Here is a 12,972-nt window from a genome sequence, read left to right on the forward strand (position 1 = left end):
TATGCATTGAAAACTACTCTCACGCTAATTCATAGTCATATTTATCTTATTTGTTACCATTTCCAAGTTGTCATTCTCCAATTGATGTCTCAGACGCGATGTTTTTTTATCAGCTTCTGCAAGAACAATAACATGATGTACAGTTTGTTAAGAGGAACTTACCCTGATAGAATAGAATAGAACTGAATAGAATAGAATAAAAGTTTATTAATACCAAAGGAAATTCTAAAGTTGTTTGAACACATTCTCTCACTTATGGTAAATTTGAATATATTCTGAAGCAGAACCAAACTCTGGCGTCTGACAAAAACAGATCAAGATCAGGTTTGTATAAGGAGAAAATCCTAATGAAGGATCATTTTTTAGGTTTTAGAAATAGTTTCATTGCATGCAATGACTTTACCTCTTCTTAGTCTCCAGGTAGGGCTGTTGGTGATGATGAGGAGAATGATGATGATGGTGACAAGAACAGTGATAGTTGCTTTTATCCACATAGAAAGAAACATGTCTAAAAATGTATAAAATACAGAAAGAAAAGAGTATAACAAGCAAACACAAATAGAAACAGAAAATATTTTTAAACGATTGGTTAGTCTTTTGGATGAACCAGTAAAAAAATATAAATTGAGTAAATCTGAAGTTAACTATGAAACTTCTGGAATCATCAAATAAATCTACATTTTGTGCAAAATGAATAAGAAATTAGAGATCATTTAATAAAAAGAGAAATTCTTCTCATACATATGTTTGGTGATGTTGCTGTATTCAAAGGTGTAGCCGACTCAGTTGTTTTAGGAATTGGATTGGTGCTCCTCCAGCTGCCTGTAGGAAAACAAGAAAAGCACTTTCAAAGGTTTGTTTCTAATTGTTTCTACCTGAATTTACAAGACAGGTTCATAGATTTTCTTTTATTTTTCCTTCATTTATTACTTTAACCTTCATCTAAACATCTCAGTCCAAATGAAACAAAGAAAAAGGTCCCCTGGTTGTTGTTTACCTTTTGGTTTATCCCTTCAGAAGTCCGCACAGAATCAGCTTTACACTGATTCACACATTTGGTGTGACAGAGTTTTAACCGGATACTCCTCCTGACACAACCCTGTTTTTTCTTTTCTTTGTAAGGAAGTGTTTGAGCAGAAGAAGTTTGTTCAGAGAACATTTTTGCTCCAGTTGCTATTGCTGTGTTGGTTGTGTTGTGCTGTGGTTCTGCCATCACTGTTTTTCTTTTCCTTGTTGCTGCTGCATTGCATGCAATGGAGAAAATATAATGTAATAAGGCTCAATATTCAGCATCATGGGAATTTCAATTAATATTGACGGTGCTTGGAGGCAGACATGCACTTTGTGTCGGTTCTGTTCTAACGGGATTCTGCCTTTTTTCAACCATTCTGGCCCGTTTCTCTCAGAGTAAAACTCAGAAGGAGCAGCAAAGCAGCTAAAATCAAACCAAGTTTTGTGTGCAACGTGGTGGCAGAAATATCACTCCACAAATAGAAGCCCCATGAAGCTTTCACAGGGTTCATGTAGTTGTGCTGGAAAAATGAACCAACCATTCAGGGCTTTGTAATCACACAGAACAGCGGCATCTGGTGGCGGAGTGGATGTATAGCCTCTGCTTCAACAAAGCTCCTTTTAACACTTCAATGTGGAAATGATGATGAAAACACGTAAAACAAAACAATTTTGTTAATGATAATGAAAAAACAACTTAAAAAAAAAACACAATGAGTTTCAAATTCTGTTAGAAGTGCTTGACACAGCCAAACACACATCATATGAAGAAAATAAACACAAAGCAAAAAATAAATAAATTGTAGAACACTGGTTTTGAACACAGGATCTCTGGATGCAGAAGCCGTGACCATATCTGTAAACTATCTCTAATGCTACAGAATCTTCTTGCCATCATAAATTCATTGAAGTCTGTTTTTTTTTACACAGCGTTCATAGTGGATTGTCTCATTAGGAGAATCCGAGTTGAAACAATCTGAGCCACAGTACTTTTTTTTTACCAGGAGCCATGGTAAAGTGTAATGAACTGACACTGATTCCAATTCAGGGGAAACAATAGAACTGGTCGGGAAACGTTCGGGATTCTTTTGTATTTATAGCAAATAGCGCCCAATTGTTCAAACACAAGTGACATCTTAACTGTGGTTCGACCCAACGATGCATTTGTTGCTTCATTCGTCATCAACCAAGCGATCTGCGCTAGTTGACACACGCCCCCAAACATTGTGCCAAACCACTGCTTCATGAAGGTGAAACAAGCGCCGGAGCGTCCGTGTCAAACGAGCCATCCTTTGTTTTATTTTCTTGTTATTAAAGATCCTGTTAGACCCTGGACCCTGCCTCCTCCTCTCTGCGCCTGGGTACTTCCCCAACCCCCCACCATGACATTTTTTCTCTGCAAACCTTACAGTGGAATTGATAAAACATGATTTATGTGTCAGAAGTCAGAGCTCTATCTGCCCCTTGGGTCATTACCGGGAACCATCTCCAAAGTTCTGAATGCACTTCATCTCCCAGAAACCCAGTGCACAGTTTCTGGATGCCACACACCTGACTTTCATTTGCAATTACTCACAGTACACTGAAGCACTGCACTGAGCCTCACTCAGTGCTAGGTTTTGTTTGTAGCACTCTGCCTGCAATACCGAGCATTAGATCCAGATCTGATCTTCTGATTTCCTGACCCTGTCTTGTCTCTGACTCTGTTTGCCTGCCGCCTGCCCTGACTCTCATCTGGATCCTGACTACTCTAGTGTCTTCTCTGATGCTCCCAAGCTCGTGATTGACCCCTGCCTGCCTGACTTTGGTTTTGCTTAGTCGACTTTTAACTGTGCAAATAAAACCTGCTGCAATTAGAACCAACCGTCTGCCTGTTCTTGTGAATTTATGCTTTTACTGTTATTTTTATGATAAAAGAATCTATTATTTCTACATTTCTCATCTGAAGTAGAGATGCTGGTCACATTCAGAACTAACTACATTGTCTTTTCCTTTGCTTGAAACAGTCTGATTTTGGGTTTAACAGTCATATCTGTAGTGGAAAATGTTGCTGCTGCTTTAGTTGTGCTGGTTATGGTTGGTGTTGTACCTTTTGGGATTGACGACCTGGTTGCTGTTGGAATTGTGCTGATTGTAGTTGGCGTTGTGGTGGTTTTGGTTGACGTTGTGGTGATTGAGGTTGGCATTGTTCTGAAGGGTTTCTTTGTTGCTGATTCATTGCATGCAATGGAGAAAGCACAACATGAGTTAACAAAACTCAACCTATGAGGTTCAGTTTGTGCCAAAAATCTTTTCTTGTGTCTATGTATTTGGTCCATTGTCTATGTCTATTGACCGAGTTCATTAAACTCTGCATTTGTCTTTGTTATAGCCACTGTTGTCTGACTTTGTCGTCAGGTAAGTCCTTAGCAACCGTTGCTACTGTCGTTAGCTACGACGTTTCCCCGTGTCTTGTCGTTAGATCTTGTCGTTTTTCAAATTTTGCCAAAGCCGTCCGAAAATTCCTTTGTACGGCCGGTAAACTGTTTCCTTTACCACAGAACGAAAAAAGAAATGTTTATGAAAGTCAGTGTTAGGGTTAACTATGACAAAAACGTTTTTTAAAATGAACTTTATTGATATTCCCTCAAACGCGCATTGCCAGAAGGGGGGGGGGGGGCGCATGCGTACAACCCTTTCACGTTTCCGAAGCGACTCATGCCAATTGTTTCAAGTTAATCTGGAGATTAAACTACTATTTAAGTCCTTTAAAAAATAACTGATCTTTATCAAACATGTTTTCACAAATCGGGTGGATAAACGAGGTGCAGACGGGAAAAAATCTTTGACTGGATTTTGATATTTTCTTTTCAATCTGTTATGTATTTATTTGACCATGAGATGGCGCTCTTGGGACCACTGTAAGGCTCTTTTGGGCACCTCTGCTCATCGTTTATCCATCAGATTTGTAACATGTTGGATAAAGATCAGTTATTTTTAAAAAAAACTTTTAAATAATAGTTTCATCTCCAGATTTAATTAAAGCCATACTCTAAATAACTTAAAACTAAATAACTTAAACAGGAACATGAAACCGTTGTACGCATGACCCTCCCCCCTATCAATAAAGTTTTGTTTTTTTTAAACGTGTTTCGTTCAGTGGTAGTACAGGAAACAATTTACCGGCCGTACAAAGGACTTTTCTGACAACTTTTGCAAAATTTGAAATACAACAAGATCTAAGGACACGACATGGTGAGAAAACGTAGTTAACGACACTAGCAACGGTTGCTAAGGATTTTTGTGACGACACCTAAAACGACGTAGCAAACAACACTAGCAACTATTGCCAAAGACTTTCCTGACGCCATAGACGACATGGGTAAGGACAATGACAAAGACAAATGCAAAGTTTAAGCATGGATCAAGCATATACATCACAAAGTAAATACAAAGTAATAATCAAATGAACATGGGCATGCAGAAGATATTGCTTAGTAGTACATAGACATGACAGTGGACACAAAAACACGTTCAGTAGACATAGACGATGGACCAAAGACATAACAGTGGACGCAAAAACCTATTTTGATATTTTTGGCACAAATGGAACCTCATAATTTACAGCCACAGAAAGACTATTTTGAAAGAGCCATTTAAAGTTTTCTCTTTAACTTTTGCTTTGTGAGTGGGATGGCGTGGTTTTTCAACCACTCTGACTTTGTGGTGCGGCAGAGTGGTCACAGATCTGAAGGTCACAGGTAAAGTTCCCATCTTGATGCCCATATGTCAAAGTGTCCCCACCCTTCTCCTAGTAGAGTGGTTAGTGTGTGTGTGTGTGCATGGGTGAATGGATTTTTGGATTTTGTGATTTTTAAGTCCTTCACGCCTGAATTCAATTCAATTTCATTTAAATAGCCCAATATTTACAACAATAGACACCTTAATGGGCTTCAAGCCAGTGATTGTGTGGTAAGCATGAATCATAAAGAACATAAAGTCATAGAATTCAATAGCTGATTCTTAAATTGAACTAAACAGACTAAACTAAACTGGGCATCCCTGCCCTTAGTCCCTCCTTCAGGAAGGAAAAATTACACTCACAAAAACTGATTCCGGAAAAAAAGAATAATCCTCAGTGGTGTCCACATGAAGAAGGGATCCTCCAGGCGATATACCAGAAGCAGGTTATGCTAGCTCCCACGGTAAGTTTGAGGCTAAGGAAGTTGATAACCTCAGTTTTCGGTTCCAGAAATGGAGGTATGTTTCAGGATATGTCTAGTTGCCATAGCAACTCATGCTCTGAACATAACCTGGTCTGGAGCAGGTTTAGTTGAAGGTTAGTTTGTTTTCAGAGAGGTGAAGCAGCATGGCGTGTCCATTTGAAGATGATTTAGTGGATGAAGAAGCTCAGATAATACTTTTTCCACCATGAGGGTGATAAGACCACATATGGATGTTGGAAAATTAAACTTTTTTCTTTGATCTAACTTGATTATTTGCTTCAGTTAAGATAAATCATTTTTTGTTAAGTCAATTTAAAAAGTAACAGTTTTCAGACAGTTATTTTACATTCATTCAAATTAATTCAATTAAGTAGGTGAAACTTTCGTGCTGCTGTTAGAGCGGCACCGCAAGGGATTCTGGGATACCATTCCCTTTGCCTGTCTGGACGGATTTTGGTTTAAGTGTGGGTTTTTTACCAAATGTGTTTAGTTGTTTAGCTGTTTTACTGTGTTTTTCCATGTTTTGCCGAGTTATTTTGTCCTACTATGCACTCTGCACCATGAGTGAGAGTGAAGGAGGGTATGATGACTTTATATAGCACTCCTAGTAATTCCAATCCAATCCAATCACACGTGTATTTTTTTCCCCGTCCTTTTTATTGCCGGCTCAAACTTAGACATATGAGAGATCAAGAAATATAATTAATTAAAATGGAAAAAATATTAATTGAATTGGAGTAATATGACATTTAGTTAAATAAATACATAAATTTGAGTTGTATAAACAATTATTGAGTTTTATAGACGTAAAAAATTAGGTTGAATACATTTGACTAAATTATTTGTTACCAATAGAAGTAATTCATTTAAGTTGGCAAAATTGGATACGTTTTATATATATACGTTTTATATATATATGCGTCAATAGGAAAATGGACATAAGATCAGAAACTCGTGCGTTTACTTTGTCTGTTCTTCTACTACAAGCAGAAACTCTTTCTTTTGCTGATGATGCAGCCATATTACTTTTTTGGTGGACGTATAATCTTCATACGCCGTCATTAATCTCAGACTCCGTCTCATTGAAGTATAGCGCTCTCTTTTTTTTCTCCAAGCGTTTCCATGGTGACTCCGTAAATCGGGGATTCATTGAGAATGTCTTTATGTACCTGCTGTGCACGCCCATTAACCCAGGGTACCAAGTCGAGCGTAATTACGCCAACTCATATCCGGTCTTTTGGAACCGACATACCCAGAGTGAACAAGTTCAGGCGGATTTCAGCCAGAGTTCAGGGTTAAACTCAGGGTAGTGTAACCCTTGTGCTATCCTAGGCACTTTAACATTGGGAGTTGGGTCATCTAGACCCACTAGACAGTGCTCTGAACCTTTTTTCTTCAATGAATTGTGATCTTCACTGGTGTCCATGGATTACATGAAATCTTTCCACCTTTGTCATGGTAGGAAGAACACGTCAGTGTAAGGGGGGGGTTATCTAAGATAGCACAAGGGTTAAACATGCTTTCTGGAATACCCCCCAGGTGTTGTCATGCTCAAAAGTTCCAAAATTTTGCATCCATTTATTTTTTAGGTATCTAAAAATAAATAAGGTAAAATCCACTTTTTTTTTTTTTCTCGGCAAACCTTTCAATGGAACTGATAAATCATGATTTTTGTCTTTTCTGTTATTAAAATGGGGACAGAATCTATTATTTCTACATTTCTCACCTGGTCTGCTGGTCACATTCAGAAAAACAGCTGGTTTTCCTCCACAGTAGTACAATCCAGTGTCTTCCTGTTTGACATCTTTTATAATCAGTTTTTTTTTCTTCATCTGGAACCGCTGCTGTGGTATTTCTCCAAACTGTCTGCTCCACTTTGAATCATCTGATCCTTCATCTTCATCAGGACACTTCAGGGTGACTGTTTCTGTCTCTTTAACACTCTTTATTGTAGTTCCTGCAAATGATTGAAGATTTTCTATTAGCGATACATTTTAAATCATTTTAGAATCATAATTTGCAGAAATAAAAACCCTTATCAGAAACTTAAAAGTCATTGTTGTGGTCAAACTGGAAGTGTTTAAAACCCAGGTATCCATTAAGACGATGTCAAAGTTTTAAATTCCAGAGCTCAGTTGCGTTTTATGATTAAAAAACTTCATAAAAATAAGAATCAGAATGAATTTGTTTTGGTAGATTCATGTTACCTGATGGGATCACGGTCAGTTCAACAGCTGCATCATTGTTGCAGTAGTATTTTCCAGAATCAGAGAACTTAACATTGGTAATAACAAGTGATTTATCTGCTTGTGAATTATATCGTGCATCATTAGTGTGTTTCATATCACCATCACCATCTGCAGTAATTATATTACTGTAGGTTCCATTTGTCTCTCTGTTCCATTTCACAAGACCGTTTATTGGCGGGTTACAATGCAGAGTGATCGGCCGTGTTTCATTCACTGCTATATGGACAAAATCTGAAAAAGAAAAACAAATCAAAAGTCATAACTACTTAATACAGTTTAATCAAACAGACCAAAACTGTATGAAAAGATGGAATTTCACATTCAAAAATGGCAAAGCTTTGAAGAGCATTTATAAATAATAAATCAAATAACAAATTCTTTCACATTTTAAATTATACATGCTCTTTTTCTCCTGTAAAATTCATAGCTGGTAAAAATGTTAAAAACACACATTTATTATCATGTCAAATGTTACTGGAAAGGAAGTTCAAGTTTGTTTTAGGCTGAACGTATGAACAGTTTCCGTGTTAGGAAACAGGAACTCAGACTTTATATTTTGACACAACTGGTGTTGAGTTTTTCTGCTTCAGTTTTTTATAATGTTCATAATTATGCAGAACAAGGGAAAGGTACTTCTCTGAAATAATCGGAAGTTGCAGCAGCAACTCTCGTATCCTGTTCACAACAGTTAACAGATTAACTAACCCTCCAACCCAGCTACCAATAGAATTGGTTTGTACACCTAAATGTAATGAGTTTGCTGTATTTTTCAATGACAAGGTTCAGGGCATTAAAAAAGCCATCAACTCCACAACACATATAACTATCGAACGGCCACCTACTCACTCTAAGCTGACTCACTTTATACCTGTCACTGACCAAACTGTCCAAGAGACCATCACCCGTCTGAGCTCGTCTACATGCTGCCTTGATGTGTTACCCACTAGATTTCTAAAGTCTGTCTTGAACAGTGTGTTGCCATCAATTACTCAAATAGTTAACATGTCTCTTCAATCTGGAATATTTCCAGAGGCCTTAAAAACTGCAGTCATTAAACCCCTCCTGAAAAAGAGCGGTCTTGATCCCACTGTACTGAATAATTACAGACCTATCTCTAATCTGCCATTTTTAGGAAAAGTCCTTGAAAAAGTTGTCTACCAACAGCTCACTGACTTTCTCTTATTAAACAATTCGTTTGATGTTTTCCAGTCAGGTTTTAGACCCCATCATAGCACAGAAACTGCTCTTATCAAGGTAACCAATGACATCCGCCTGAACACTGATGATGGAAAAGTCTCTGTCTTAATCCTGCTAGACCTGAGCGCTGCCTTTGATACTGTTGATCATGGGATCCTTTTGCACAGACTCCAAGACTGGGTTGGCATCTCTGGATCTGCCCTAAGTTGGCTCAAGTCTTATCTAGAAGACATGAAATATTTTGTTGAAATTGGGAGTTGTGTCTCAGACTACATGGCCTTGACTTGTGGTGTGCCCCAGGGATCGATCCTGGGACCCCTTCTGTTCAACCTCTACATGCTGCCACTAGGGCAGTTAATACGCAGTAATAACATATCTTATCACAACTATGCAGATGATACTCAGATCTATGTGTCACTGACAACAGGTGAATATGGGCCGGTGGATTCACTCAGCCACTGCCTCCAACAGATCAGTGCGTGGATGCAGAACAACTTTCTCCAGCTAAACTCAGACAAGACCGAAGTTATTGTTTTTGGCCCACAGAAACAAAGAGAAATTGTCAGCAGCTACCTTCATTCTCTGTCTCTTAAACCCTCAAATCAAGTCAGAAATCTAGGGGTAATCATGGACTCTGACCTGAACTTTAACAGCCATATCAAGTCAGTAACATCAGCGGCATTTTACCACCTGAAAAACATTGCCAAAATCAAAAACATAATCTCAAAGCGAGACCTGGAGATACTTATCCATGCATTTGTCTCCAGTAGGTTAGACTACTGTAACGGCCTGCTCACCGGCCTTTCCAAACGAGCTGTAAAACAGCTTCAGTACATCCAGAATGCTGCTGCTCGAGTCCTGACCAAAACCAGGAAGTATGATCACATTAGTCCTGTGCTCAGGTCTCTGCACTGGCTCCCTGTACCTCAAAGAATAGACTTCAAAGCAGCTCTGCTTGTGTACAAGTCTCTCCATGGCCGAGCACCAAAGTACATCTCGGACATGTTAGTGCCATATGAACCATCTCGTACTCTGAGGACCTCAGGGGCCGGCCTCCTGTTGATTCCCAGAGTCAGAACTAAACAAGGGGAATCAGCGTTTCAATATTCTGCAGCTAAAATCTGGAACAGCCTCCCTGAAGGCGTAAGACAGGCCTCTTCTGTGTTCATGTTCAAATCTAGACTTAAAACATTTCTGTTTAGCCGTGTATATGACTGAAAGGTCCTATCTGCACCTTTCTTTCCTTCCTTTCTTTTTAAATCTTTTTTTTTTCTTCCTTTTCTTTTAAAGTAAATTTTATGTTGATTATTTCTATGATGTATTGTGATTTTAATGCACTTTTCTGTTTTGTGAAGCACCTTGAATTACTTTGTGTACGAATTGTGCTATACAAATAAACTTGCCTTGCCTTGCCTTGCCTTGCCTAATACAGTTTAATCATTCAAACATTCAAAAATGCCAAAGCTTTGAAGAGCATTCATAAATAAATCAAATTCTAAATTCTTTCACATTTTAAATTAGACATGCTCTTTTTCTCCTGTAAAATTTAAAGCTGGTAAAAATGTTACAAACATAGAGGATTACATTTTCAAAAGTTACAAGAAAGGAAGTTCAAGTTTGTTTTAGACTGAACGTATGAACAGTTTCCAGGAACTCAGCATTTATATTTTGACACAACTGGTGTTGAGTTTTGCTGCTTCAGTTTTTTATAATGCTCATAATTATGCTAAGAATCACTAAACTATAAAAACTTTTCAAACGTTTCTCACCTGCAGCAACATGAGAAGTGAGAGCAAAGACGATCAGGCAGCAGCAGAGTGAAATGCTCATCGTGACAGAGCCTGAAAGATCTGAGCAAACAGTCACCAAAAGCTCAACAGGAACTCTGCTGATGGTGTTCTTACATATGTGAATTGGTGGTTTAATGTTGCTCAGCGGTTAAAGGACTTTGCTGTGCCATGAGATGAAAACAACTTTAAAGTGAGAGAAAAAGCGTGTGTTTTTTCTGTGTCACTACTCACACCTTTTTCTGTGCTCTGCTCTGTCTGTTGTATGTTGAAGTTTTTGGAAAAGAGCCGTTGTTGTCCTATCAAGGTTTAGCATGGAACTGCAGATCCTTGGACGAGACATCATGTCCATCACCACAGTCATGGTCATGGACGAATCCCAACTGGTGAGTAGTTTGGGATCAAGAGACGAGCTTTTAGGAGACGCTCCGGAGTGACACAGGAAATTGAGAATAGTTTCAACATGACGGTCACTGGAGGTACTTTGAAACTTTTGCAGGAACTAGAATATTACAGACTCATTTAGAGTAAAGAGACACTAGCCTTCACAATTTGTCTCCACCCAAAATCCAAATCTGCTGCTTGTATCACAGAAATGGGAAACAGAAACTCTTCTGCCAACATGCAAGTTTTTTACTTAATCATTGTTCTTCCAGGGATCCTACAAACCCATTCTGGTATAAAAAGAGCAAATACTTTTCTTTTTCAAACCTTAACCAAATCAAATCATGTGACCCGATGCTCTGGATGTCTCTGGATCTTTTGGGAACCCACTTTATCCCTTTTAGGAGCCAACCCAGCAACTGTTGGATTCACCCTGAACGGGTCAACAGTCCATCACAGGACCACACACTCACATTCCCATGCACACCTAGGGGCAATTAAGAGTCACCAAATAATCTATGAAGCATTGTTTTTGTACTGTGGGTGGAAGCTGGAGAAAACCCACACATGCACAGGGAGAACACGCTAATTCCACACAGAAAAGAGTCAGCCAGGAGGGCCAAGCAGGGCCTTCTAGCTGTGAGAGGAGGGTGCTAACCACTACAGCCCTTTCTGTGATCAACTCTAACAAGAATGTTCACACCCTCCATCTTATTTCCTTTGAATAAGCAACCCAAGCTCAGATCACAGATGAGATCATCACTTCATATTTATACTTTTCAATAGAATAAAAGAAGAGGCTATTTCAGAGAATTCTGGAGTTTTTATTTTTGGATTCCACAACAGAGAAGGAACTAAAAACCAAAGACATTCTGCATTCTGCTGTGGATATGTATGATGACGGACCACAACCATAAAAGATTCAAGTGGAGCAGCAGAAACTACAATCAAAACGTCTAAACTAAACTTCACTTTATTTACTGTTGGTTTTTAGTACTTCTGGTTGCTGATGCATTGCGTGCAATGCAGAAAATATAATGTAATAAGGCTCAATATTCAGCATCATGGGAATTTTATTAAAATTACCCAAAAGGGTTTATCTTGCTAAAATAAAACATCTGGTTGCAAAAAAGTGGTTTTCAAATTTTCAAACGTTTGAACAAACAGTTTCTGTTTAGAACAGGAACTCAGCTCACTGAGCGTTTGACATCAATAACTTACCGGTATATTGATTATATATTTATATTGATTTTGCTGCTTGTGTTTAGTAAGACAGAAACAATAATGATCAAACATCAAACCACAGTGGTTAATGATTATGCAGAGGTGCGGGAGCAACAATCAAATACAAACACTAATATTTACCAGTAAAAACAATGCTTTATTTACTGTTGGTTCTTTCCTTCAATAAACTGGGAGTTATGAAGAGTCATTTAAATCCACCTGTGTCTTTTCCACTGTACTAAATGAACACTGTCGCCTCCCAATGGATGTTTGTGGCATCTCAGCAAAACAAACAAAAGTTATGTGAGGAAAAACTAAAACCTTTTTGCTAGATTACATTTCCCCCACCAAAAGAATAACCACATACCAGCACAGTCCACAATGTGAAGGAATTATTTAAGTTAAATTGATCAAATGCTGGATTTTTTTTTTGTTTGACTGGGAAAAACATGAACATCTACAAACATAAAAAACATAGAGGTTATTCAAACAAATAATATATTATATGATTTAATATAATACATATGATATATTTATTGATTTTTAGGTATTCAAAAATCGTCAACTAAAGGAGGAGACAGAATTGTTGTCTTCTCTATTCCTCCAGCAGGTGGCAGTATAACAAACAATAATCTATTGGAAGAGTCTGTGAAGTGATACTCAGGGAGTAAAGCACTGCGAAGAAGAAATGATGATCAATACCACTTTGAAGATTTTAACTACTTGTTTTTTTAGAATAATCCACATTTCTTTGTTCTTTTTGTGTACTATAAGCTTTTGTATGTATGGAGACTTTGTTTTTCAGCTTCTTGCAAGAAAAGTAAGTTCATCACATACACAAGGGGAAAAAAAAGAGCTTGGCAGTCTCAGATTCTGCAAACTGTCCTCACTTTTTTACAGATAACCAGTGCCATT

At 38.1% G+C, this 12,972-nt stretch overlaps 1 protein-coding gene across 4 annotated transcripts in view; it reads right to left on the reverse strand.

The window, feature by feature from the left end:
• Positions 1-11,748, reverse strand: part of LOC105355020 (uncharacterized) — a 109,043-nt gene extending 97,295 nt beyond the window's left edge. For 2 of the 4 annotated variants that reach the window (XM_078955089.1, XM_078955088.1), the window contains exon 1: positions 10,432-11,748. Coding sequence is in view for 1 of the 4 variants with exons in the window: in XM_078955090.1 (XP_078811216.1) it covers positions 58-116; positions 404-508; positions 742-822; positions 3,101-3,220; positions 6,943-7,173; positions 7,424-7,696; positions 10,432-10,492 (930 nt within the window). In the remaining 3 variants the exon portion in view is untranslated. Of the gene's footprint in view, positions 1-57; positions 117-403; positions 509-741; positions 823-3,100; positions 3,221-6,942; positions 7,174-7,423; positions 7,697-10,431 lie in introns of all 4 variants that reach the window. The other 2 variants (XM_078955090.1, XM_078955091.1) reach the window with 2 other exon arrangements.
• Between the last annotated feature and the right edge of the window lie 1,224 nt (positions 11,749-12,972).

This window comes from Oryzias latipes, chromosome 11 (genome assembly GCF_053564925.1).
Source record: "Oryzias latipes strain Hd-rR chromosome 11, Olatipes_Hd-rR_3.1".
Lineage (NCBI taxonomy): Eukaryota > Metazoa > Chordata > Actinopteri > Beloniformes > Adrianichthyidae > Oryzias > Oryzias latipes.